This window comes from Psammomys obesus, unplaced genomic scaffold (genome assembly GCF_907164565.1).
Source record: "Psammomys obesus unplaced genomic scaffold, mPsaObe1.curated_primary_1811, whole genome shotgun sequence".
Classification (NCBI taxonomy): Eukaryota; Metazoa; Chordata; class Mammalia; order Rodentia; family Muridae; genus Psammomys; species Psammomys obesus.
The window spans coordinates 61749-89744 of record NW_026596234.1 but is presented as its reverse complement, the minus strand read 5'-3'; the positions used below and the strand labels follow the sequence as shown (position 1 = coordinate 89744).

At 42.5% G+C, this 27996-nt stretch overlaps 1 protein-coding gene across 3 annotated transcripts; it reads left to right on the top strand.

Moving 5' to 3' along the window:
* The first annotated feature begins 10029 nt into the window (after positions 1-10029).
* Pcmtd2 (protein-L-isoaspartate (D-aspartate) O-methyltransferase domain containing 2) lies at positions 10030-27442 on the top strand. Of its 3 annotated transcripts, none has more exons than XM_055596040.1 (6): positions 10030-10116; positions 14482-14812; positions 17009-17111; positions 18418-18589; positions 21663-21786; positions 24890-27442. In XM_055596040.1, the coding sequence occupies exons 2-6, from the start codon at positions 14506-14508 to the stop codon at positions 25261-25263; spliced, it is 1080 nt and encodes a 359-aa protein (XP_055452015.1). In that variant the 5' UTR covers positions 10030-10116; positions 14482-14505; the 3' UTR covers positions 25264-27442. The 3 variants fall into 3 exon arrangements, with proteins under 3 accessions (XP_055452015.1, XP_055452017.1, XP_055452016.1); XM_055596042.1 differs by having other exon boundaries at positions 24717-24971; XM_055596041.1 differs by lacking the exon at positions 24890-27442 and adding an exon at positions 23518-24710.
* Positions 27443-27996: the final 554 nt, after the last annotated feature.

Below are 27996 nucleotides of genomic sequence, written 5' to 3'. Positions count from 1 at the left end.
ACCCTGCTCCTTGTGCTTCTGGGGAGTGCTGTGTGGGCTCTTCCATTTAAATCTTTCTCTGGTACCAGTGTGGCTCAACCAACACTTCTGTTGGACCTGCCTTCCCATAAGTGTGGTTCTTAAAGGTTGAAGTCACTGCACTCCGCTTTTCCCCAGGTCCAAATCATGTCTCTCACCCCAGGAATTTTCTCTTCAAGTCAGGAAGAAACAGTTGCCCCACTTGGGTTGCCAGATTAGAGTTATGCAATATAACTGCGCTTCCATACCGTCTTTCTTAGATATGAATGAATGAAAGCCCCAACATTCTGGAAAAAGGCAGCGCTAAGAACCGAGTTAGAAGGAAGAGGAAGAGAGAGCTCTCTGATGACCTCAGAGCCATGGGATCTAACTATGCCTGAAGGCAGTCTACTCTTAGACTTCCCATCTGTGAAGCAATGGATTCCTTTTATCTGTTTTAGCTCAAGCGCCTGGGCTTTTTTTTGCCTTTCCACTGTTACACTTGAATGACAAATGGATTTCAAGTTTTCCCAAGTTTAGATTTACATTCAAGGCAAGTCACATTCAACTTGACTTCCCTAGGAATGGTGCCTGAAGGCAGATTTTTTTTAAATTTATTTTTTTATTAATTACAGTTTATTCACTTTGTATTTCAACTGTAGCCCCCTTCCTTGTTTCCTCCCCATCCCACTTCTCCACCCATGCCCCTCCCCCAATCCACTCTTAGGGGTGGTCCTCCTCCCCTTCCATCTAATCCTAGCCTATCAGGTCTCATCAGGAGTGGCTGCATTGTCTTCCTCTGTGGCCTGGTAGAACTGCACCCCCAACAGGGGGAGGTGATCAAAGAGTAGGCCACTGAGTTCATATCAGAGACAGTCCCTGTTCCCCTTACTAGGGATCCCACTTGGACACCGAGCTACCACGGGCTACATCTGAGCAGGGGTTCTAGGTTATCTCCACATATGGTCCTTGATTGGAGTATCAGTCTCAGAAAAGATCTCTGTGCCCAGATTTTTTTTTTCTCTTAGTTCTTTCTATATATAGACAGAACCCATCTTCCCTGAGAAATTCTTAGAAACTCTGGGCTTTATTCCCAGCTTCTGTTCCAGTAAGGCAAGGCCCTGGGTGCTAGGGCCGTATACCATGGGCCATGCAGAAGCTACGTAACTATGATGAAGTGTTCCTGGGGATTTCCTTTGCCAAAGTTACAGCACAGATAGCAGTTAGTTGTCTGGGCTGCAACCCTTCCCATTGGCATAGGCACTATAACATGGGCCAGGGTGTTGGCTAGCAGAATGTCTCTGCTGCAAGCTGAGCTTATCCTAGGTCATAAGAACTGGACACAGAGGTGAGGACTGTGATGACCCTTGATGGAGTAAAAGAGGAGAGGGTGTTTCCAGGGCCCCAAAATGGCTGCCTGTGAGGTAAGTAGTTGAGACTAGGACTGTGGAAGAATGAGATACCATGGGAGGAAAGGTCCATACTGCTCTCATGTAAGAACAGCAGCTTTATTTTTGGTTCACTAGCCCTACTCCATTACTACTCGCAGTCTTCTTCCTCTTGCTTTTGAAGGGTTGTCTAGCCTGTCATACACCCGTGAAATACTGCATGTCAGGGACACTGCCCACCCCAGTCTCCAACCGAGAGCCTCTTTCTAGTCACACACAACATGAACAAATGGTCCAGGAAACACAAATGGCTTACTTAAAGAGCTTCCAAACAATCCCAAAGAGCTACAGTGCCAAAAATCACCAAAATATGTGAAAGCAGTTTGTAAAGGGCAGGAGCTCATCCTTAGTGGGTTTTGTTAAGATCTGATGACACATCTATCTGCTTCTGGTCTTTGTGAAGATTTCAAGTAGAAAACAGAACTAAGAACACAATACAGGTAAGAGAAAGTCTTCAGAGGTCACTGTTACAGCTGTAGTGGGTGTGTGGGTGTGGGTCACAGAGGATTTTAGAAGTAGGAGACTTATGGGCAATTAAGGAAAGAGCAGTACCTAGTCTCAGTTAGGCTGTAAATGGAGTCCCAGTTTGTCTGATGCACACCTACCTTCTGCAATGGCACCAACCAAGGGCTGGCCAGGAACTGAGCAGCTGACAGCCATGACAGTATGATCAAATCTTCCTTTGGTCTTCCCTAAGATGGGTACTTGCTAAGACTTCTAATAGAGGCTGATGGTTATGTAGGGAGTTCTTAGAAAAGGAAATCCTGGGGAAGAGAACCCTTGCTTTTTAAAGAGATTCAAGCGTTTGGAGATTATATTGATCCTATATGACCTTTAGGAATTTTCCACCCCCGTTCTATTTCCAGGATACTAGGAGGACCTGGGAGCATCGTGTTGGGGCCACCAATCCTTAAAGTGTTCAGTTTTGGGCACCACAATACCCATGGCTCCTGAGTGTTAGTTAAATCCACTGGGCTCGGCAGGCCTAAGCCTGGTCATGGCACTATTAAGCAAGCAGTTCTTCCAGCCTCAGGAAGGTGAGGCCGTGGCTATTTCCAGGGTGTTAGCATGATGTATAACCCCACAGTTGATAGTGGCATGAGAGGCTCAACACCGGGAAGATTTTTGTCTCCTTGCTTTGAGGGGTTGGACAGTCCACTAGACTGCTGGGTGCTGGGAACAGAGTTGCCTCGAAGTCACAGCAGATGTATTCTAGAATTCATTTTGGTGAATCTATTCTCTCCATAGTGAAGCCTTTCGTCCCAGCTTGTAAATACTCTCTTACTCTTTCAAGAGAATAAAGTTCTAGTTTCTCTACGGGGGAGAATTGTTATCCAATTCTGGTTGTGACTTGAGAGTCTGCAACTTCTAAAAACATTTGCCGACATCATCTTTGTCTGAACACTTGTCCAGCACATGTCCAGCAGAACCTAGTGCTGCCAGTCCTTGGGGGTGGGGGAGTATTTAAAGAATAGGTTGTGTTGGTTCCGAGCTTCCTATACTGTGGCTAGAATTCAGTATTTTGTGTCTCCTGGGCCAATTGTCTCCCACTTAAGAGCTTTCTGGACTCTGAATATATTATTGCCTCCTCTCCCACCTCCCCCTCCCTGACCATTTATGCCTTAAAAGCTGCCATTTGAGAGGGGCTGAAAACAGGCACATGTAAACATCTGCACCCTCCCATGCCCCTTCAACTGGATCCTGTACCCAGCAGGAGGCCACACCCTATACAGAGATTATCACATCAGCATGGGATCAGCACTTCCATGACTGACTGGAGCCTCAGGCTTAGGAGAGGCTTGCCCATTAACTAATTATAAGTGCCCCATTGGGGGCTGATATAACACAGGTGTGAAGGGGTTCCTAGGTATTAGCTAATTGTGGGCCTTATAATGAAGATAGGGTATATTTCCCAGGGGTTGCAATCTCTATGCTGTTCCCTTTGCTATGCCTAAAAAGGGGTAGACTGTGGACTTTCCAGTAAGAGCTTCAGATTAAGTTAGGTAAAGATAGTAGAACCCACAGGAGCCATTATCCTTGTAGGTGTCTCAGCCAGTCCTAGGCTGCTGTCTTGACAGAGCAGTGCTCTAAGCTGTCCCTGCTGGATGCTTCTGAAGCCCCTTCCTCAACTGCTTTTCTCCAGGTCTGAAATATGCAGACAAGCCAGAGTGCAGATTTATCTGAAGCCTGGCCACTTTTTCTTCCTGGTTTTTTTTTTTTTTTTTTTTTTTTTTCACACCCACACCCTAGTTGCCCTTTAGTGCTTAAGCTCTTTTGGGCTTTTCCCAGCCCACATTTGGGGTCTTTTCCTTATCCCTGAGGCTGATGTCTGCAATGAGTGGAGAACTCCACCCATCCCCCAAGGCTACCTATCTCAGCTCTGATACCTTCTGGGGCTCCACTTGGATATTTCACATCCCTACTGGCTGCTCCAAGTCTAGACTTCCCTGGACTCAACAAGTCACCAGTTTCCATCGGCTTCTAACCCCCATTCATTAAATAAGATCCCATGGCCACACCAGAGCTGCCAAAATGGATCACTACCGTGTCTCCTTGAAACACCTACTCAGTAATATTGCTCTCTGTAATATTGCCAAGCATCAAATGGTCCCAAAGAGGGCAAGAGTACCGAGGGGAGGAAGAATGGATGGTTATTTTCGTCCTTTGGAAGGCATCATGCGTACTAGGGTATGGGCTGTGCTCTCTCCATGTTGTGGACACGGAGTCTTCTGAACTCCAGGGGACCCCACCTCTCTGTAACAGATTTGACAATCAGTCAAGGTGTCTATTTGTGCTGGTTTGGGCCTCTGAAGGCTGGCTACACCTTGTAACCTCACAAGCCAGTAATGGTCTCGAAGGATACACTCAGAACCTACAAAATTAGAGTAGGTTGCACAACTTCACTCCTTATGGAGTCACCCCAGAGCACCCACTCACAACCACTAACATGCCTTGCAGTGGAGCAGGACATCAGCAGTCTTGGTTTCCTCATGGGAGTTGAGACAGAAGAGACTGAGCAAGACATTGCTGCCACAATCCCAGCACCTGCAAGCGAGTGTTCCTCATTGTACCTGTTCATCTCTGCTCCAGGAATACCTTCTGCCAATTGGACACACTATTACTTGTTTTTTTTTCATACTCTGTCAAATATGTTTTTTTTTTCTTATCTTTAGTTCTATCACAGCTCTTTATAGAAGTCCAAACAGAAGAAGACATTTGATAATGTTTAGGACTGAAGATGGTTAGGAGAGATAATGACCAAGCAGAAGTTCTGGAAAGTTCCATGTGAGATCCTCAACCCCCCTGCTTTGGAATCCTTGACACCCCCTCCTCAGGCACCAAACCTCAGCCCTGAGCAAGATGGAAAAATATAGACTGATAATCTGAACTGAGCCCTTTTTACCAGCACAGGCTCCCGCCATCTCTCAACTATTTGTGATATAGGCAGTGAGATTGTCCCATTTACAGATGGGAAAACTGAAGCCCCCCAAAACTTCTCTGAGTTGTATAGAGACTGGTTGTGTTGACAAAATTGGCCTATAGGCCTTTCACTCTAGGTCTGGTGCCTTAGATGATGCATAGTAATAGACTCTAGAGACCATTTCTTAAAGAGAAGGGGTACTACCCAATCAGCTGGATCTTCACAGAGTAGTCAGACACAGTGGGTGTCCAAGAGGCCAGAGGTAAAGGGGCTACCAAGGTTCCCAGGTCAGTAGAGGAAGAAATAGAGATTATAGGGGCCTTTCTCCAGCTTCAGGAAAGCTGTGCACTATCTAGATACCCTTCAGGTGCTAAAGAAGTGGACAGGCTGATGGCATTGTTTCCTGGGTCCAGATTACCACTGTGGGTAAACAGCACACAATACTAAGTGAACGGAGGGAGAGGGAGCTTCGCTTCGGTACCATCCTCGGGTCACTGGAGATGGGTGGGTGCTGGAACAGGGTAGAGAATGTGTACACGGTGACTCATCACACAAATGCTGGACTGCCTGCGGGGAGCCAGCTGGGTCTCTCTCTCTCTCTCTGCCTGACATCCCTGCCTTTCACAGTCAGTGGCCTCCGGTCACTCATCACGTCTAACACTGAAAGGGCATCCCCAGACTTGTTTCACCTTCTCTGCACTTGCCACCTAAGCTAGCTACATGCTCGATTGGAATCCACCCTGTTGTTGTGGTCACCCATTATACATGATCACAGCTGCCACAAGCCCGTATGTGTGGGCTTGAAACGGCCGCACAAGGCTCTTCTATTTATACCTAAAGGCCTGGTTGATACCCATAGGTGTCCACTGTTGTGAACTCATCCATCGCTGCCACCTTCTGTTAACTGGGTTAGGCCTAACAACAGCTGCAGTTTTCTGGACGGCTTTTATTCCCAGGGTACTCCTCTTGAGGTTTCCTCTCACAGTTCATAAGAGACAATGAGGAGTACTAGCAGGGACTGGTTCAGGAGAAGGGTATCCTGAGCTTCTAACAGTGAGACCTTGGATCTCACTTCCTAAAAGTGTCCCACCCCAACAGTCTTTGTAGATGGCCTTTGTAAGGACCCTCTGTCAGCAGTTTCAGATATGAACATATGGTCCTTATATAGGCCCAGATAAGGTGACACATAATTGATACTTGTAGACATTTCCCAGGGCCTATGTAAGACTAATTCTTTTTTAAAAATAGTTTAAAGACCAGAAATTAATTTGAAGACCCTTCCTTCCCAGCTATTCCACACATTTATTTCTAGATCTGCATCTTCTTGTGGTAACTGTGTGGTGAATAGCATAGAGACTCTGATGCCTGTCTGAATACTGTTAATTTCTTCTAAAAAGCCTAAAATGAAGAAAAATGCCTTCCTTCTTCCCTTAAATATGACCTATTTTAGTTGGGAGGTGGTGGTGCACACCTTTAATCCCAGAACTCTGATGACAGAGGCAGAAGGATCTCTGAATTCAAGGCCAGCCTGATCTACAGAGTGAGTTCCAGGATAGCCAAAGCTACACAGAGAAACCCTGTCTTGAAAAACAAAATAAAACAAAACAAAACAAAAAGACCTATTTTGGCTTTTTCTTCCACTCAGCTGCACGATAGTCACGCCTCATGGCAAATTTTGTATCTTGTCATTTTTCCAGTCCCAGCTGCCCAACACTGAGCCTCCCTAGTGAGGTTCTTTCTTAGGATTCTGCTACACCCCCCCCCTCCAGGGTGGCACTGATAAAGCCACACAGCATTCAGTGTGTGTGGGCAAGCAGCCAGAGGTGGGAACCCTGAGCCTAAGGCAAAAGGACTCAGAAGAGACACCAGAAAGGTAGGCTAGGGAAGGGGCTGAGGACAGGGTGGTTGCCAGAGGAATGAAACTTTGAAACTTTGTGCAGTTTGAAGCATATCAACTATTGGGTTTCCCACAGTCAGCACTGAAACAGCCTTCCTATTACCAAGTCCTGAGCAGAGCAAAATCATTCAGACACAGAGTACCTCAAGAGCAGGGTTTCTGGTTGTGAAACTCACATTGGATCAAAAAAAATTATTATTATTATTATTTTTTTTTTTTTTACCAATGTTGTAATTGCCAAGGCAATGCTTGGCCATTGTAAAAACAACCACAACAGAGATAAATAAGGGAAGGAGTGGTACCCTAAGCTAATGCTGAAATGCAAGAAAAGAACTGTCTGTCACATTTAACCCTGAGGCTTTTGTACCTGTCATTCTTTGGTGTACATCTCTAGTTCCATCTGGATCACTGGGTTGCCTGCCTGAAAAAAAAAAAAAAAACTTTATTATGTCACATTGTATAGGTCTGCTACTGAGTCCTCTCAGTCTTTAGATATCTGGAAATTTTCTAGTTAAAAAGTGCAATACATTTTAAATTTGGGAGTTTAATATTTATAGACAATTTCAGCTGAAAATAGTTTCATGGTTCTCCGCCTTCTGCACAGATCCTCTTGTTCTTAATAGCTTATATTAGTATACATTGTTAAAATTGATATCAATGTATATTACTATGAACTAAAGTCAGTATCTTGCCTTAGGGCTCATTCTTGAGGCTGAACATCATGTGTTTTTGTGGTGCTAGGCCCCTGCTCAAGTTAAGCAAGCATTCGCTGTACCATTGAGCTACATCCATAACCTCCTGGGTTTTGACAAATGTTAATTACATGTTTCTACTCTTATACTATCATACAGAACCATCAACTGTCCTAACAGTCTTTCTTGCTCTGCCATGTCTCTTGCAATCACTGAGCTTTTTAGTATTTCTACAAATTTTTACTTTTGGGATTTCACGGTGTGTCACAGCTTTTCCACATGGGTTTCTTTCAGTTAGCAGTGAGCACTTGGAAGCTGGAGAGACAGCTCAGCTGGTAAGCTTGAGGACCTCAAGTTTAACTCCCCAGCATTCACATAGAGAAGAGGGTTCCTGGGGCTTGCTGGGTTAAACTCTAGGTTTAGTGATAGATGTCTGTCTCAGAAAATAAGGTAGAGAGACAAAGGAAGACATTAGACATTGATCTCTGACCTCCGCATGTACATACACACATGTTCATATGTGTACCTATTTACATACACGTGCACACACAAGCACATATGCATGCAAACACCACACACACACACACACACACACACACACACACACACACACATACAAATACATACAACAAAGTTTTAAAAATAGGAATTAAGTGTGTAAAGTTGCTACATCTTTTTCACGCTTCAGAAGCTCACTTAAAAAAAATCAGATTAAAACTGTGTTATGTGGATATACCAGTTATTTATCACTCACCTATTTAGTATTTTGGTTGCTTTCAATGTTTGATGATTACAAATGAAGCTGATATACTACATGCTGATTTTCGTGTATAGCCGTAAATATCTAGGAACTCAAATGCTGACTTTTTTGAACAGTCTTCTGTGGGTTTGAATAGTCATATGTAGCCCTAGCTAGCTGTGAACTTATCACATAGCCAAAGTATGGCCTTGCATTCCGGATCTTTCTTCCTCTACTACCGAGCGCTGCAATTACAGTTGTTTGCCCTCAAGTCTTGTAAGCCTTTGTCTCGTTCAGTAAGAAACTGCCAAACTATTTTCCAAAGTGGCTTTACTAATGTTCATTCCCACCAGCGATGAAGGAGATGTACTGTTTCTCTATGTTTTCACCAGCATTTGGTGAATTATAAATTTTATCAATTTTGGCTATGCTAATAGGTGTGTCTTGATAGCTCATTGTTTTATAACTCTGCAATTAGCTAATGACAAATGATGTTGAACATCTGTTCCATATGCTCATTCGTCATCGGTATATTTTCTTTGCTGAAGCATCTGTTCATATTCTTTACCCATTTCCATTTGTGCTGTTTGTTTTCTTATTGTTGAGCTTTAAGGATTTTTTTTTAAATATGTGTTTTGAGAATATTGTTTTTCAGTCTGTTTCTTACCTCTTTATTCTTCTAACAGTATATTTTACATAGAAACGCTAGTTTTTAAAATATTTAGTTTACTTTTAAGTGTGTATGTGTGCACGCACCTGAGCACAGGTGCTTGTAGAAGCCAGATGCACCAGATCCCTGTGGAGGTGGTGTTGTAGGAGGACTTCGGTTCTGGGAATCAAATTTGGGTTACATCTGTCTCTATTATTTTTACATGTGGATGTGTAATTATTCCAGCATCTTCTGTTGAAAAGACCAGCCTTCCACCATTGAATTGTGTTTATTTTTTTCCAAAGGTTAGTTATTTGATACCATTAATTTATCTCCCCCATATGACACTTGATTGCTGTAACTTTAATAGTAAGTCATGAAATCAGATGGTGTCAGATCTCTACTTTTGTTCTTTTCCATCATTACTGTGTTATCTATTTTGGGTCTTTCGCCTTTCTACACAAACTTTTAAAAATAGTATAATCATCTATTCTTCATTCATAACACAATCAGGCTGAGTGACTCCCTTACAGACGTTGACTCAGGAACCCAGGCTCCTTCCATCTTGACGCTACTTTCTTCAACATGTACCCTCCAAGCCGAGTAGAGGAGATGTGCAATCACAATGATACGGAACAGGTTTCTGCTTCGCAGTCAAAACTGGAAGAACAAAACTCACAACAGTCTTGACAGGTAGCCCTGTGATCTGTTTTGTAGGTTTCTCTGAAATGGTCAGGAGAACTGCTGAAGGACTGCAAGGTTCAAGTGTGCAGATAGCCATGCCCTGGCCCCGGTGGTCTGGCAGGTAGCCTGCAGTCATTTGTGTTGTAACTCCTGCAGACGTGGGCAACCAACCTATCACCCTTTTTCTTCATTTCCGCCTTTCCTGCTGTGGGGGCTGTGTCCTTTAGTGTCCATAAGCAGAGGGACCACGTGTGCCCACTCCGAACCCTGCAGACAAAATACCTTTCTCTCGCTGACAAGAGAGCATCTTCTCATATCACTAGGCCAGGGACATGTTCTGAGACCAAAAAGTGGCCACCGACGCAGGGACCCACTAAGGCACTCAGATCAGTGTGTGGAAAGGTACAGACCGCGGTCAGCGCCATTGCCCCTTTAAGAAATTCCCCAACCGCACATGCTCAGAGCCGCTGTAGCGCGCGCAGGCGCAAAAGAAGCAGCGGATGTTTACAGCGGCCGAGGTCGGTGCGAAGCGACACAAGAGCCCGAAGAACTGCTGTCGGAGTCTAAGCCAGGGCTGCTGAGCGCCGAGGTAGAGCTGTCTCTGCCCCTTGGCCCTTTCCTCCGTATCCCTTTTCCAGCTCTGATTATCCGTTCCCAGCATCCGTGTCTCTTAGCATCTCCGAGAGTTTCGAGCACCAGCGCCTGCCCCCCCCCCCCAGTCTCCTTGTCCAGCACCCTCCACACTACACTAGCACCTCTCCTCCAGTGGGCCCCCTCCCCGCCCCTCGCCCCGCGCCTGTTGCGTACTCTGGGGTCTGTTTGCTCTAGATCTACAGCCTATTTCTGATTTAAGTAGGACATATTTGCAATTAGCTTAAGGGCACGTCGGACCTTGACAAGGCTTGAAACAAATTCCACCTTGGGCGGTTATTTGTAAGAAGGCAGATTATCCTGCAGAAGAGAAAAGAGTGATCCAGCTGGGGAAAGGACTAAAGTGGCTGGAGAGAACTTGGAGAGGCCTGGGCCCTTTGTTTGGTTTTTATTAGGCCTGTGGCTCTGCCATCAACCCAGTCATCTGAGTATCTGCCTCTCTGCTCTCTTGGGCCTGCACGGTTGTTCTGTGTTCTTGTCATCGAAGACATGGCTAAAGTGGGCTCCATTCCGCTGTTTGGCAGGGTTTCTTTCTAGGACGAGGTGTTTAAGACACTCAGCACTGATTACATGTACAGGGAATTGAAGTGGGCCCTCTGAGGTGATTTTGGTCTCTTTCTTGGTCCTGCTTTTTCTCCATCCTGAGACCTGGCTGGGGATAGTTGTGGGAAGAAACGAGTTTTTCTTGTCTTTTTTTTTTTTTTTTTTTTCTTTTCAATTCTGGTAGTCCCGAAGCTTTTCTATGCATAAAACAGTAGGAGTTGGCAGAATGATGGTTTGGGGTCCATTTTCCCAGCAAGGCATCCCCTTAAGAAGTGGCATCCAGATTTGGCTGCGGGCCTGCCTGTGTGGTTTTTTTCCAGATTCAGTATAGATAGGAAACAGGGCCCCGCTAGTCCAGCTTCACTCGTGTTGTTGCTGTCTGCTCTGAGTCCTGTGCACCACCACTGCTCAGTGTTTCCCCGTGCCCTCCTGGTCTGTTGGCCTGTGCTAATCACTGCTGAGTAGGAACTGTCAGAAGCGTTACAGCCGGTAGTGAAGTGTGGAGCGCAGTGTGGGAAGGACAGCCTCCTAAAAATGATTCTTTGCCTTTCTACTACGTTGCGTTATTGTGCAGTGATACTATTTGTTTGGGGGAGGATGTTTTCAAGTGCGCTGTAGGGCTTTTTTTTTTTTTTTTTTAATATGGCCACTGATCATGTGTATCTCAGCAGCAAGCAGTGATGCTTCCATGCAAGGCAACATTAGATTGTCAGAGAAAGCTAATATTAAGGATCAGACTCTATTACTGTTCACCCCACCAATAGCAATAGATAGGGCCACCTTGGCGTTCTGTGTAGTCTAGAGAATGATCTGCAGTCTGGGGCATGATCTGTGATAGCCATCTGTGTTAAATGAGTGAGTTTATTAAGTACACATAGCCAGCAAAAGTAAAAGAAGTAGGTAGTAGGTGAGTAGTGGCAGCAGTAGTAAATAGAAATACCAGATTGAGTATTCATATCTAGTAGGAATTTAGCCCCATTGAGAGAACAAACAAAACATAATAGCAGGAATCATCTGGGAAAGTCCCATTTGAGTTAGCCATTTGGAGTTCCTGATAGAGAGCCCTAGGTGAAGCTTCTAAGTTTAATATATAAAATTAATATATATATTAAGTTTAATATATATAATTCATAATCAAGTTGGGCACTTACAGTCAGGTAGTACAAATAGACTGGAGAAGTTGAGGCAGACAGCTGGAGTTCCCAGTTGAACTTTCTCTCCATACATGAGATTTCCATGGCCGAATTTCTGGCTTCCTGTTCCTACCAAGGCATTTTTATATCATGCAATAAACAACACTTTTGTAAATGACTAACCTTTTAGCTATTCTCAATGACATAATGTTTTACTCTTGGGCTATTTTGATCTCCCTTTCTCCCATCATAGAATTAGGTACCTACCCAGTCCCAGGAAAAGGTACCTTGGAAAACATTTGGAGGCCACTGCAAACAAACATACTGGAGTTGGTACAAGAGAGTCCTTGCTCTCATCATCCACTTTCAACAAACTGACAAAGCACATGACAGTTTACCAATAAAATGCACATTACACTTGATTATCAAAGTATTAACAAGAAATTTGTTCTTCTGTGAGTCTTTAACACCTGTGTCCATGCTGTGCACAAAACAAAGCCTTTGGCTAGACAGTGCTGGGTTTCACCATAGTTCCTCTTGCTGTCTGTGACTGTGAAAAGTTTAGTAAACTAAGACCAGCTTTTTGCCTTTGTCTTCTGAGGTTTAATGTAGTGCTGACTGGTGGGTGGCAACTGTGAAAGGTTATTTTCGGTTTTATTGAAATTCTGCTCTTTTAACATGGAGTAAGCTTTCACATGAGAAAAAAAGTTCAGTTAACATAAATATCTAGTACAAAGTGAAATATATCTAACATATGGTACCTGCTGAAGATTGTTAACTAGTGGAGCCAAGACAGTGACAGAATATATTCAGGGTGAAGAGGATGGCTTTCTTGTTTCAGTAGGATATGTGGTTTTTAAAGGGCTTTTCCTAAGTTGGCCTGTAAGCATTATTCAACTGGTGTCCCAAATTTTAATATGACTGTGTTAGAGCAGTAGAACTAAGTGGCTTATCCAAGATTAAGCCCAACCTTATTAGCACTACGGACTAGTTACAGCTGGGACAAGGGCTCTGAATTCACTTTGAAAGTAGGTTAAATTAACAATTGAACCATAATTTGAAAAATTATTTTTTTGGTCTACAGAGCAAGTTCCAAGACAGCCAGGGCTACAAGGAGAAACCCTGTCTCAAATACCCTTCCCCCTAAAAAAAAAAAATCTTTTTTTTTTTTTTTATTTTGAGTATGGATTATTTCATCATAAAGTGGAAAAGAAATTGCATCAAGACATAGTTTTTTGTTTTTTTTTTAACCTGTTGTAAGATGCCAGAGTAGTAGTTGATTTTCATTCCTAGGCGTAGGTCACCTTTTGGTACTGGTTGTGTACGTGGGTGTGTATAGGGCCTGTCTTCAGTATTCCAGGGAGAAGAGTGTAAGGAAAGAGGGGCCGTAACAGCTTTGTTATTGTTGTTTGAGACAGGTTTTTATATAGTTCATGCTGTCCTGGACCTCACTGAAGATGCCCTTACCCTCCTGAACAGGAGCGCTTTTGATTCAGAAAATCGACCATCGTTCTGTGGTTCGATAGTCTCTTCTTCAGCAGTTTATATCAGCATCACCATCTTGTAGGAATAAAGCTATTAGTTTGGAAGAGTCACCTGAGGTCAGTGAAAAACTGGGGAAGATACTTTTCATTTGCTACGAAGAAAAAGACCTCCAGGGTAAAGAATATTCCCTGTTCGCTGGATCAGGCCATATTGTATTTTAGTCTTTGGTGCTTTCTTCACTGAGACAGAGAAAATAAGTGTACTTCTTAGAGAGCAAGGAGAGACTGTGTAGGGAAGTAGGCCACAAAGTCCTGTGAAGTGACCCCTTCTACGGCTAAACTTTGGCCTTGAAACGGATTTTGTTTGTTACAATAAGGTGTTTGTCACAATATGTCCTATTTGGGGAGAAAGTATTGTGGATATTTTTACCTAAAAATTAAACATCAGAGTAACAAAATCAGTAGGTTGGATGGATTGCTTGTTGTGAGTGAGTTTATGTGTGTGTTGAGATGTAGTGTTCCAGTTAGCGTTGGGATACCGTTTAAATTTGAACCTCCGGATGGCTCAGCAGGTAAAACTATCTGCAACTCAGCCTAAAGATCTTAGTTTGATCCCTAGGATCCTTTGGGCCCACTCCTACAAACTGTGACACTTAGGGGTCACAGTTTGGCATATATACTTCCCAAGTAAAATAATGTATTTTTTAAATTGAATTTCAATTAAACATCAAATGGCTTATTACTTGCTGTTAGCTTAAAATTCTAGTGAAGCTTAGGTTGTTGTTTTTTTGTTTTTCCTAATTAAATTATGGTGTGTGTGGGCTCACATATGCCATTGTGTGCATGAGGAGATCGGAGGACAAGCCTATGGCATTGGTTACTCTCAACTTTATGTAGGTTCTGGGGAGTGAGCTCAGATCATGGGCTTTGTGTGGCAAGTGCTTCACCCACTGAACTATCCCTCTGGCCCTGTAGTCCCTGCCACCAGTACCAGCATCTGTGGAGGGTGAAGTAGTTATTGACCAAAGATACTCCCATCTTTATTACATTCAGAACTCAGAATTTGGAAATAGCATTTATTTAGAGCTTTTATTGTTTTACTCTTGCCCTTAATGTAAATAGTTATTAAAATTTTAATTGTAGTCTTGCTTGATTGTAATCTTGAACATGGGCGGTGCTGTGAGTGCTGGTGAGGACAACGATGAGCTCATTGATAATTTGAAGGAAGCCCAGTACATCCGGACGGACTTAGTAGAGCAGGCTTTCCGAGCTATTGACCGAGCAGATTATTATCTTGAAGAATTTAAAGAAAATGCATACAAAGATTTGGCGTGGAAACATGGAAACATTCATCTCTCAGCCCCGTGCATCTACTCGGAGGTGATGGAAGCTCTGGATCTGCAGCCTGGGCTCTCTTTTCTCAATTTGGGCAGTGGGACTGGCTACCTCAGCTCCATGGTGGGCCTCATTCTAGGTGAGTGTGGGTACAGAGCTTGTGTTCCTTCTGCCTTAGTATAGTGTGCTATAGATAGCAGATTTTATAGTGCATGCCCTGCTGGAGATCATGGCCCTCCTATCAGTTGTCTGAGACAAGGGGGTGGGCGACTGGGTAATACCCACCTCTAGGCTCTGAGTTGAGTCGGTGGGTGGGGAGGGCTTTCCTTTGTCCCCTCCCATCTGTACTGCTACATTCTTCTGTGAATGATGGAAAACCGAAACGGTGTGTAAGTCTTGACCTTACGTGATTTCCTGATTTAATTGAATCACGCTTTTGCTCTTCTTTTCCACTGAGTGTCACTAAAATCCTTCGGTAGTTGAATTTCTTTGTAACAGTTCCTTTTTTGTTGTTTTTGTTTGCCACTAAAAAAGGTAAGAAATTTATGCATTTTTAAGGACCTCTTAGAGATGGAAGTGATTTATTAGGTTTTCACATTTAGAGCTGTTGAGGCTATTTTCTCTCTAAGTTGTAAGAATGAGTATATGAATATGGCCATTTCTGATATTACCAGGGTTATCAGCTGAAGAGCTGTTGAATTCCTGCTTTGTGTAAAATGTTATAGTGAGCCAAAGACTTCAGATGTTACTTGCTCTTCTTCTTAATTGAAATGTTTTTTAATCTTAATTTGGTTAGCTAAGGCAATGGTTTTGACTAGGGAAATAGATAATAAAACTGCCTATATTAAAAATGCTATTGAGGAGCTGGAGAGATGGCTCAGTGGTTAAGAGCACTGTCTGCTCTTTCAGAAGTCCTGAGTTCAATTCTCAGCAACCACGTGGTAGCTCACAACCATCAGATTTATACTGGGATCTGATGCCCCCTTCTGGCATGCAGGTGTACATGCAGATAGAGCACTCATCTACATAAAATAAATAAATATATTTTAAAATGCCACTGAGGGGCTGGAGTGATGGCTCACTGGTTAAGAGCCCTGGCTGCTCTTCCAGAGAATCCAGGTTCAATTTCCAGCACCCACAACTGTTTGTAACTCCAGTTCCAGGGGATCCAACACCCGCAGACATACATGCAGGCAAAATACCAATGCATGCAAAGTTAAATAAATATTTTTTTAAGTGCTATTGAAAAGAGACTAAGGGGCCCTGGAGAAATGGCTCAGAGGTTAAGAGCCCTGGCTGCTCTTCCAGAGGTCCTGAGTTCATTACCCAGCAACCACACTGTGGCTCCCAACCATCTATAATGAGATCTGGTGCCCTCTTCTGGCGAGTAGGTGTATATGCAGACAGAACATTGTATACATAATAAATAAATCTTGAAAGAGCCTAAGGATACAGCTGAGCGGTGGTGGCCCACGCCTTTAATCCTAGCACTCTGGGAGCAGGGGCAGGCGGATCTCTGTAAGTTCGAGGCCAGCCTGGTGTACAGTTCTAGAACAGCCGAACAGCCAAGGCTATACAGGGAAACTCTGTCTTGAAAAATCAAAAGAAAGAGCCTAAGGAGCTGAGGTGATAGCTCAGATGTGCAGATACTATACAGGCATGAAAAACTGAGTCCAAATCCCCAGAATACATGTAAAAAGGCCAGGTGCAGCAATGTGTGTCTATTATCTCAGAGCTGGCAGAAGATAGGCTTCTAGGAGCTTGCTTGGCTGACCAGTTTAGCTGAGTTGGTGACCTCAAGATCCACTGGGACCCTGTTTCAAAAAGTAATGGGGAATGGAAGATACTGACTTTGACTTCTGCCGTGAACACTCATGCATCTAGGCATAAGTGTGCCGCATGCGCACACACACACACACACACACACACACGCCTTAATGCCTAGGAAAAGAGAAAGCTTGGATACACTGTGGCACTTGATACTGCCAGCAGTGATAATCCATAAATCCTAATATAAGTTTCATTTCTAAATATAGGTTTCTTACATTTGTCAGTAAAAGCCACTACTCTTGGCTTTTTTTTTTTTTTTTCAACTTGCAAAGGATTCTTTTAATGTTTGAGAGCTTTTTCAGAAGCCCAGCCATCAAAATAAATACTGTGTTAATGAATGGAAACTATGCTATACACTGAAAGACTCCCTTGGGTAGTTTAGAGACACGAATGTGCTGAGCCCTCAAAACCTTGTGAGTTTCTGTCATTATACACTAAGAATTATCTGTGTGGTAGGAAAGAAAGTACAGAAAACAACTGAGCAAGGGTTCTCTCCCACATTCAGGTCCTTTTGGCGTGAACCACGGAGTGGAGCTCCATTCAGACGTGACTGAGTACGCAAAGCAGAAACTGGATGTCTTCATCAGAACAAGTGACAGTTTTGACAAGTACGCGCAGATGCTACCCATCAGTTCAAACAAAGTGTTTAACATGGTTGTTAGTTATAGCTATAGATAGTGTTATAGATAGAAAAAGCTAGTGTCTTAGTATGCGTATGCCAGCGAGGTTAAAGTGTGGTTGGATGATCCCAGGTTATATGTGTGTCTACCCTAGTGACTGTTTTAACATTCTCTGGTATTAATGGCTTTATAGGTTTTTTTTTTTTCCTATTATTTTTTGGTTTGTTGTGGCAAGGTCTCTTCATGTAGCCTTGGCTGTCCTGGAATTCACTATGTAGACCTGGCTGGCCTCAAATTTATAGAGCTCCATTTGCCTCTCTCTTCTGAGTGCTGGGATTAAAGGCATGTACTACCACACCTGGCTGGCTTGTGTTTTGTAAGTTATGATACTTGACATCAATTGTTCACTAGTATAGTAGGAGAAGAGGAAAAACAAAAAAACTTGTGTTGAGTTTTCATGTTCCAGTATAGAAAATGATGATCACCTAATTGTTTAAAATAATGGTTATGGGTTTTTTGAACAGTTTATGTAAGTAGCTCTTCATGTTTAAAATATGCCACTAAAGCTCTTAAAGAATGGACATTTAAGAGAATAAAAAGTTGTTGGTGTTTTGTTTTGTTTTGTTTTGTTTTGTTTTGTTTTGTTTTGTTTTGTTTTTTTGCCAGCAGTGGTGGGCAGAAGCAGGCATATCTTTGTGAATTTGAGCAGTTGGGTCTTCATAGCAGGTTCCCAGGCTAGCCAGTAGAGAGATCCTATCTAAAAAAAAAGGTGCTTTTTAAAAACCTCCTGTTGGGCCTGGCAAGATGATTCAGGAGGTAAAGGCACCTGTCGCCCAGGGTGATGACCTGAGCTTGATCTCTGGGACCCACTGGTGAAAAGAGAACTGACTCCTACAGTCGTCATCTGGAGCCTTCGCACACGCTGCGGCACACCCATTTGCATACACACACACACACACACACACACAATGAATACAGAAATCAAAATCTAAGAAAATCTCCAGTTGCTGATGATTGTGAAAACCGTAAAAAAAAAAAAAAAATAGCAGCTGGTGTTGCTTTATATTTGGATCCTATTGGAAGTTTCACTTTCATTCTGTTTTGTTTGTAATTTGTAAGGTTCTGTTTATATAGTATAACTATTTGAAAGTTGTAGCTTTTAGCTCCTGGGTCTGCAAAGTGTTACATTGTTCTGTGGTTCTGTAGCTAAAACATAACCTATGATAAGCATAAATTTGTCTTCCGCACTTGTTGCGGTGGCCCACGGAGTTACAGAAAGCTTTTTCCCCTGCAGATTTGACTTCTGCGAACCTTCCTTTGTGACTGGCAATTGCCTGGAGATTGCCCCAGACTGCTGTCAGTACGATCGTGTGTACTGTGGGGCTGGTGTGCAGAAAGAACACGAAGAGTACATGAAGAACCTTCTCAAAGTTGGGGGGATCCTCGTCATGCCCTTAGAAGAGAAGGTCAGGTTCCCTACACCGCTGACCTGTGTGCACTCTCTCCGAGTCAGTTTATGGGTGCTGCTCTTGCTTTTGCCGTCCTACTAGCCAAGGGCAGGTGTGGCTGTGCCGGAGTCCTCCGTACCCTCTGCACTATGCGTGACCCTTCTGTTACCCCCTTTCCCTCTGGCACTTGTTTTTCTGTTTTCTTCTTTCCTCCTCCCTACTTTTTCTCCCTCATCCCCCACCCTTTTTTTTTTTTTTTTTTTTTTTCCTCCCCCCTTTTTTTTCCCCCCCCCCCCCCCCCTTTTTTTTTTTTTTTTTTTTTTTGGTCTTATTGGTGTACTCACTCAATACTTTGATAAAAAGCATTTTACAAATTCCTCCCTTTTCAAAAATTTTCTTGTATAGACTGGCTTGTAACTTACAGTGCTTAAGAGAGTTCATGAATGTAATTTTTTGTTACATTTTATAGTAATTACAGTTTATTCATTTTGTATCCCAGCTGTAGCCACCTCCATGACTGTAATTTTAAGTCATTTAATTTTGAGTCAATCATTTTGGTGTTTACAAGTTGCATTTAGTTGATATATGTCTTAGGCGTGTGTGTCTATGTATGGGTGTTCATGTGTGGGTGGGGTGGGTGCTCGTGTCTTCCAGTGTGCACGTGCAGGCCAGAGAACTGACATCCGGTGTCTCTTTTGATTGTTTTCCGCCATATGTGTTGAGGTGTGGTCTCTCACTTGAACCCAGAGTTTACCGGGTCAGCTAGTGCAGCTAGCTTGCTCTGGGGCTCCCCTGTCCCGTCTGAGTGTTGTGGCTCTCTGTGGACCAGACCACCTGCCTGTTGTTTGAGTTCTGGGGAGTGGAACTCTGGTCCTCGTGTTTGCATGGCAAGCACGTTACCAACTGGACCATCTTCCTCGTCCTTCTGGTTTTTTAATCTATTGGTTTTCTTTTTCATATTTTCTTTGTTCAGGGGACTAGGTTTTTGGTCTCATAGTGTTTTCTACACTCTGGATTTTGCAGTCCATAGCTCTCAGTGGTGGATTGCATGTTCTTCTGTGCTTTGTATTTTTTACCTATATTTGTAATTAGATCTCGAGGCTTGGTAGAGTTTACCTTTGTCATATTTTGATGGAGAAGAACAAAAGAATATAAGCCACGTATTAAAATAGACCTTTATCTTCAGTATACAAAGGACTGATTATAAGACCACTTTCTTTCCACTCATGATAATAAAATATGCCTCAGATCCTTCTATAATATCACGTTGCATGTTAGTGGTGTATTACCTACAAGTACTTTATAATACCTCTAGATTACTTGTAATACCTGATAGTCTGTCAGTGCTATGTAAGTAGGTTTTTTACTGTGTTGCTTAGGGAGTAATGACGAGCAGAAAACCTGTACATGTTTAGTGCTGCACAGTTAACTTTCTGCACATTTTTGCTGTACAGTTGCTTAGATCTAGCGTACGAGCTCCACTTAAGTATACAGACACAAGCAGCATTTCTGTGTACTCATCTCTGTAGAATGACTGTGGCCAAATCCAGTGTTTTATTAAGAACTAAAGAATAATACACTTCAATTCTGTATTTTTTTTAAACTTAGGTCCTGGTTAACTTTAATAAAGAGAAAGCCAGTTACTAGTGATTTGATTCCCCTAAAGTATACGTTATACTTCAGGGATAAACTTTGGTTATCAGTGTTTGCTTATTAGTTTTCTAAGTAATGTCTTTTTTGTCAAAGGGAGGTAATTAATAAGGCTTTGTTTGTTTCTTTATTTCCATTACAATATTTTGACAGATCACTTTAGCTCTAGGTCAATTTGAAGAGCATAGGCTTTCTCATACTATTTCCATTTACTCCTCCAGTTTATGAAGTACAGGTTTATAGTCTTATGTCAGGTCTCACTCTCATTTATGCATTATATTTGAATATTTGATGTTCATTGTAGCTAGAAGCTCTGCCTTAAAGTCTCTGACTGATAGAGATGCTTAGCAGTTGCAAGCGTAGTGTTCTTACAGAGGACTTGAGTTCAGGCAGCTCACAAAGGTCTGTAACTCCAGATTTAGGGGATCTGATGGCCTCCGCTGGCCTCTGAGAGCCCTGTCACTCACCTGTGCACGCACGTTTACACCCACGCTCACGTACAGACAAATTAAAAAATAAATCACAAAAAGTTTCTAAAAAGTGTTTTTTCTGTTATCTCTGATTATGATTAATATTTAGTAATTGTTCTGCTTAATCCTTTTAGAGAATCTTAGTTTTGGATGATTTTCTAGGTTAGGTGTTTTTGGAAAAGATAATCACATAATCGTATCAGTTCTGTGACCTATTAAGGCCATTTGTAGACTGTCCTAGTCACATTGAACACACAGAGGCTGTGTTGTTTAATTGGCTTCTTTGGTATTAATCCTATAACGTAAAGTGCTTTGATGACCCACACGCTGTGTATCAGCCAGCACATCTCACTGGACCCCTGAAGTGCTGTCAGTGAGAGTAAGGATGATTGCCGAGGCCTCTAAAATGACACATTTATGTGGAGTAGTCACAGCCACAAGGTGGTAGTATCTGGCATTTGGGCCTCTCCTGCTCCCTAGATGGTGCAGGGGCAGGTGGCTTGACCCTCAGATGTTTTGTGTCTCAGATGCCATTGCAGCTGCACTTCTGATAGCGAACACAGAATTCAGGGTAAATGGCTGAGGTGCTGTAGCTCGTCTTTGGTTGTACATCTTTGGTTAGCTTTACTGTGGGCAGGTCCTCTCCAGCTTAACTCCAGCCACTGTTTTGAAGAACCCTAGAAAGTTATTTAGTATGACTCTCATTTTCCTCATCTCGTTTTTTTTTTTTTTTTTTTTTTTTAGTCCTTTAACTGACTTACCATTTGTATTTCTTGTAAAGGGAAGGTAGCTCAAGGAGCTCGAGTATGTTCAGGTTAAGCATTTGCATAAGAATATTCATGTTAGTTGTAAGTCATATCACATTAGGTGGTACATAGACGGGCTATTTCATATTTAGATTTGATGTATAGAAGTGATTATACTTAAATATAAGTTACGCAGCAGCCAACATTGTTTTGTCTTTGAGATAGCTGACCAAGATAACACGCACAGGCCCTTCTGCTTGGGAAACAAAAAAGATTCTGGCTGTTTCCTTCGCCCCTCTGGTCCAGCCCTGCCGTTCGGAGTCAGGACAGTCCAGACTTGTCCAGCTACGTGAGTATAAACATCCTGCCTGTCCTTTTATCTCTGATTAAAATTAGAATAGAAAAAAATGTACAAGAAACCTTTTGATGTTAAAGAGTGTTAACCTCCCCCACCGCATCTTCAAGTTATACAAGATATTTTAGGCCATCTTAGATGATTTTAATCTTCTTTTAAATCTATAAGGTGTTGTTCCTGGTCATGCTTTGAAAGTAAAGGATTCACAGAAAAAGGAACTAATTTGGGGAATCCTGGGCAGTTTGCCTTGCCTGCTGGGAATGTGGAGTGGGACCTGAACACAGTCCTCTCTTCCTCACATAGCCTAGCTCTTGCTTCTTTAAGCAAATGCTGGTGGGCAGTTTGTTCTGCTGCATGGCTGGGAAATTTTGTGTAGCCTCACATGGTTTAATCTTTGTGTTTACCTCTCCAAGATACAGACTCTGCATGGAGCTAATGTAGGGGTGACATTCATCCTGGTGTTGTATATTTTAAACAGCTCTCACAGAAATAGAATTTCAAAGTGATGAAGATTTAGGATTTCTAAATGAAGACTACTCATCACACTTTCTGAGCACTTTTGGAAACATTTGGAAAATGTATGTTTTTATGTGTGTGTGAGAGAAAGATAGAGAATGCATCTGAATGTGAGTTAGTATACCTAGTTTTGACACATACATCATACATTTTGGTGAAATTTTTCCAAAAACATGCTTCAATTTGTGGATACTCATTTAACAAATTGTCCTACTTTGCATGTTGTGTGATATAGACAAGGCCTTGAAGTTTGGTAAGTAGCAACAGTGAAACACACAAAAGAGCTTAGAATGACTAGGGAAGATATGTAGAGGGTAATGTTCTGTTGTGCTTGGTTATGCTCAGGGTGAGAAGGAACTCCCTAGAGAGAAGAGAGGAGGAGTAGAATCAGGGCAAAGTTAGGGACACAGACTCCATGGTGTCGTCATTGTGGTCTATGTTGGAGAAACTGACTGGTATGTAGGGTGTTTTTGTTTTGTTTTGTTTTGTTTTGTTTTTCAAGACAGGGTTTTGTAGCCTTGGACTCAATTTGTAGACCAGGCTGGTCTCGAACTCACAGAGATCTGACTGCCTCTGCCTCCCTAAGGGCTGGGATTACAGGCGTGTGCCACCACGCCCGATTTGTAGGTTGGGTTTTCATTCGTTGAGGTCTTGAGATGTTATTGAAGATGCTGCACGTCTGTGTTGGTATAATCCTGTCAGTCATTTGGAGGGTCAATTTGTCAGACTGGTGTTCTGAAATTTTGTTCTTTAAACAAATATGGCTCCTGATAAGGAACACACCATCCTCTGGCACAATGTCTGGGTTTGGAAGACAAGGATTCATGAAAGCATTTGGAAGACTTTGAAGATCTGATTAAACATGAATGTTTCTGTATGAAGGCTTGTCAAGCCTGGGTAGGAACCCTGGCCATGTGTTGCCTCCTGAAATGCTCACTGTTAATGTTGAGTGATAAATATTTGTGTGCTTTGGTTAGAATTACTAAAGTGATCAGTTGAGTATGGTATTTGCAGCTTCTATCTTCCCAGATCTTCCTAGATCACTGAAGTTGATGAGACCAAGCGAAGAAGAGAAACCATTTAGCAAAGCCAGCACACAGTGATACCACGCAGCTTGGACATGCACTGCCTGGAGCAGCCTCCTGAGTGGCATGCATGCAGGTTGGAGTCAGAAGTCAGGCAGGAAATTGATGGGGTTTTCCCCTTCAGGCAAGAAACAAAGATTGAGACAACACCAGACAGGAAGGGTTCCGGGACACATGACCTTTCTAAGGAAGAACAGGAGAGCCCAAGGTATTGCTGCGGAGTCTGGGGTTGGCTTTGACTTACTGGGACTAAATTTCAGCTTGGGGAACTAGTCTATATTATTGACATTTACACAATAGATGTTAAACAAGGATCAGCGGTCATACTGAGAGAGGAGTGGAGTGGATACTGAGCATTTGGGAGTGTCACAAAGCCTAAGGAAGGAATTCAGAGAAGGGCTGTGAGCCTGGCCATAGTGAACTGAATCAGTTATTCCTGGTACCGCTCAGAGAAAGCTGGACAGGTCACAGCTGATACTTGGGAGCCCAATGGTCAGTGATGGACTGTTTTAGCATCTTGGGGAAACAGCTGGATTGCAGAGGTTCTGGAACTAAACTTTCTTAAATTGAGTTGGTGAAAGCAGGATATACTACAGGTCATTTGTTGTTGAAATACATGGCCTTAACTCCTCAGTAGAATGGCAGGATCGTCCTGGAGAGAGAGTACAGCCCCATGTTCTCAAGGACAGAAGACAAAAGACAATGGTTGGGACCTCAAAAAGAGGGAGGAGGTGCTGTTTGTGGTTACCTTGTCTACAGAATTGCATTCCTTTAGGACAAAGGATATTGGTGGGTTCTAGGCAAGGATTATGATTTTGATAACATGTTGTAGATAACATGAGAACCTCTCTATAGGGTGGCCTCTTGTTTATAGAAGGTTATGTGCACTGGAGGAAAAAAGTGATTTATATTTTCTGTTTAATGTATTTAAACTCATGTAAAACTATTAAAGTAGATAAAAGGATGTTAGAAATGTAGATTACTGGGGCTGGAAAAATGGCGCAGCGTTTAAGAGCCATTTCTTAACCATGCGCTTCCAGAGGACTTGGGTTCAATTCCCAGCACCCACATGGCAGCTCACAAGTGTCAGTAACTTCTGTTCCAGGGGATGTTGTGACTCCCTCACACATGCAGGCAAAACACCAATGTATACAAATAAATTTATATAAAAAATGTAGATTACTGTATTTTGAGTAGAGGCTCAAAATATCATTATATCATTGAGAAGAATAAGTAGAGTTACAAACTATGTAGCAAGAACAAACCCTAAGTTCAAGTTTTACCTCTGACTGATTGGCTAGACAGTATTTCTTTCCTTTTCAGGGTTAGAAACTAGTGTATTTGCAAATGCCTTTTGAGAAACACATGTGGTGCATGGTGCCGAGTAGCCCACTGGTTCCTATTTGGTTAGAATGCTTCCCTCTTTTGAAGCCCTTCCAGCAAGTTAGGTGTGGTTCTGCCCTGCCCACACCCACAGCCTCTGCCCCTGCCCACAGCCCCACCAGCCGTCCGAAGCCTGCAGGACCTGGCCCGGCTTGCTATCCGTGGCAGCATCAAGAGGGCTATGCGCCAGGACGCCACCAGAGGAGGTGGAGTGAAGAGCACGCCTATGTTCAAAAGAAGGAGAGTCCGTCGCAGGCGGATGGAGACCATTGTCTTCTTGGACAAAGAGGTTTTTGCCAGTCGAATTTCCAACCCCTCTGATGACACCAGCTGTGAGGATGCCGAAGAGGATCGAAGGGAAGTGGCAGAGAGGACCTTCCGGGAGGCCAAGCCTGAGCCCCCGGTAAACTTCCTTCGTCAGAGGGTGTTGCGCCTCCCTTTGCCTGACCCCCTGAAGGACTACCTGCTGTATTACAGGGAAAAGTGAGCCGTGGGAGAGTGGGATCGGGGTCCCAGAGGAAACTGCTGGCCAGCTACACGTGTCTTTTCCCTTTCTTGGTCCCTCTCTATCCTCTAAAACTTTTCATGCAATGGTGTGATTTATTTAAAGCACAATCCAACAAGAAACTGCATAGAATTATTTTCCTTGGGGGTGGGATGGGGTGGGGCAGGGCGTGCATCTTGTTGGTTCTACTGTAACTTGAGCTTGTTGGGGACCGCGTGATCTGCTCCTTCTGCAGGCGGACTTAAACACTGAACTCGATGGCATTGTGTCCTGTGTGAAGCAAGGGGCGAGTCTGTAAGGGTCTAACATCTTGTGTGAACCCACCACCACCCAGCTGGAATTTTACGTGCTGATTCTATTGCTGGCACTGAGTTCTTCTGACTTTCCTCATTTTCTAGGTCGGAAAATGTTGAAAATCCTTATTTTAATCAAACTAATCAGATCCCATGTGAAGTGTCAACTGTAATTATTAAAAGAAAATGAAATGCAGGAGGGAAGAATAAAGATGCCAGATGTCTTTCTGGAATTTCCAAAGACTTCCAAGCAGTTGGTCCCCCACCCCCGTTAACAAATGTGTGCGTGACAAGCTTTCCTTGAACCGTAGGAATGATTCCTGGGTCATTGAACTGCAAAGACCAGAACAGTTTTCTAAGGTGTTTCCCTGCGACCTCTCAGGGCAGGTGGAGAGACCGCAGGTGTTAACAGACAGCCCATGCCTCCCGACTTCAGTTTGCGGTCTTCCTTTGATCATAGATAGGAGAGTACCAGTTCCTAGATTTTTATCTTTTATAGTTCTGGAGAAAAACTTGTTAGTTTTGTAAATTTTCTTAAGAACAGATATATGTATTTTACTAGCTCCATTGCATTAGAGCAATTTAACTCAGTGACTTGTGAAATCCATTATCTCCAGGCCATTGGCGTTGAGAACTATCAAGTTTAAAAAAGTAAAAAAATTAAAAAAGCAATCTTTTTGGCTGTCAGAGGGCAGGACTTGAAGTTTCATTGCTGATCCAAAAAGCTGGCTCATAAAAAAAAAAAAAATTTTAGCCCAAAGAAAAGAATAGTGTAAATTGTTAATAATAAACCCAAGTTAGAGTGTTAATTTAGGATTAAGTACTGAGATTTTATGATTTGCTTTTAGCTTAGCCTTATGTGGCTTTCAGGGAGAAGTTTGATAGTTCTGTGATATCTCTAAACTTAAATGGGTATTTTGGTTCCTTTCTTTCTTTTTTTTTTTTTTTAAGTTAGTTGAATCATTTTTACCACACAGTATAGTCTGCATGTATAGTTGGGAAAACATATAATGCCCTACATTATAAATATAATGTACACTTAACATTACTTTAAATATAAGCTATTTAAAGAAAGTTTATAGTTGTTTTTCCTTGCCTTTTAACTCCAATTTTAGCTTCTTTTCTTTCAGAGAGAAATGCATGCTCTAACTTGACTTGCAGATGTTTGTAGTTTGCAGATATTTGTTGATGTTAACTCTAATTGTTAGCTAGACTTTTATGTTACCTGAAAATTTGGGGACATAAAATTAAATAAATGATATCTGTAAACTCTGTATATTAGGTGACTTGACTGAATTTTTTCCTGTGATTGAATATGGGCTACAGTTTGAAAAGCCACATTTGCCTTTATGCTGGATTTTAAAAAAAATAATAAAATGCGTATGACATTTTCCCTTTATATGTTAAACTTTTCTTAGCATTTTGTATTTGTATATTATCATTTTGTGATTTTAAACCATAATTCAGTTAAATATAGTTGTAACAAGTGAGAAATGATTGGCCTTTATATTATAAAACCAGGGGAAAATTGGAATTTTCTCATGAGTAAACACTTTGCTGCCAGAAATTCAGTATATATTGGTGTTATATACAATAATACACCACATTGTTTTCAGGCTAATAAATCTTAACTTATTCAAATGTTTGTCTTCAGAATTTATATTGTAAACAACATTGACAACTGCTGTGTTTTAAGGAGTGGGTGTTTTAAATGTGTTGTAATGTAAGAATCAAAGGTGTACATAAAAATAGACTTGCCAGTGTGGAACGTAAAGCTGAAAATCCAAGAAATTAGAAACATTACTTCTTTTTTTAATGAGGTGAAACATGGGTGAATACAACTCAATAAAAAGTGTGAAGACATTTTATTCTCAGCATTGCTTCTGTGTCAAGTATGGGATTTTTAAATTTAATTTTATTTATATATTATTTATTACAATTTATTCACTTTGTATGCCACTGTAGCCCCCTCCCTCATCTCCTCCCAGTCCCGCCCACCTTTCCTCTTCCCCCCCTGTGGCCTTTCCCTGGTCCCCTGATAGGAGAGGACCTCCTCCTCTTCTATCCCTAGTTTATCAGGGCTCATCTTCCTCTGTAGCCTGGCAAGGCTGCACCCCTCCCCCCAGGGGGAGGTGATCAAAGAGCTGGCCACTGAGTTCATGTCAGAGACAGCCCCTGTACCTAGGGAACCCACTTGGAAACTGAGCAGCCAGTGGGCTTCCTTTGAACAGTTCCTCTCCATGCATGGTCTTGGTTGGAGTATCAGTCTCTGCAGGACCCCCTGGGCCCAGGTATTTTGGCTCTGTTGTTCTCCTTGTGGAGTCCCTGTACTCTCCAGGTCTTTCTATCTCCATTTTCTTCCATAAGGATTCCGGCATTCTACCTAAAGTTTGGCTATGAGTCTCAATATCTCCTTCGATAC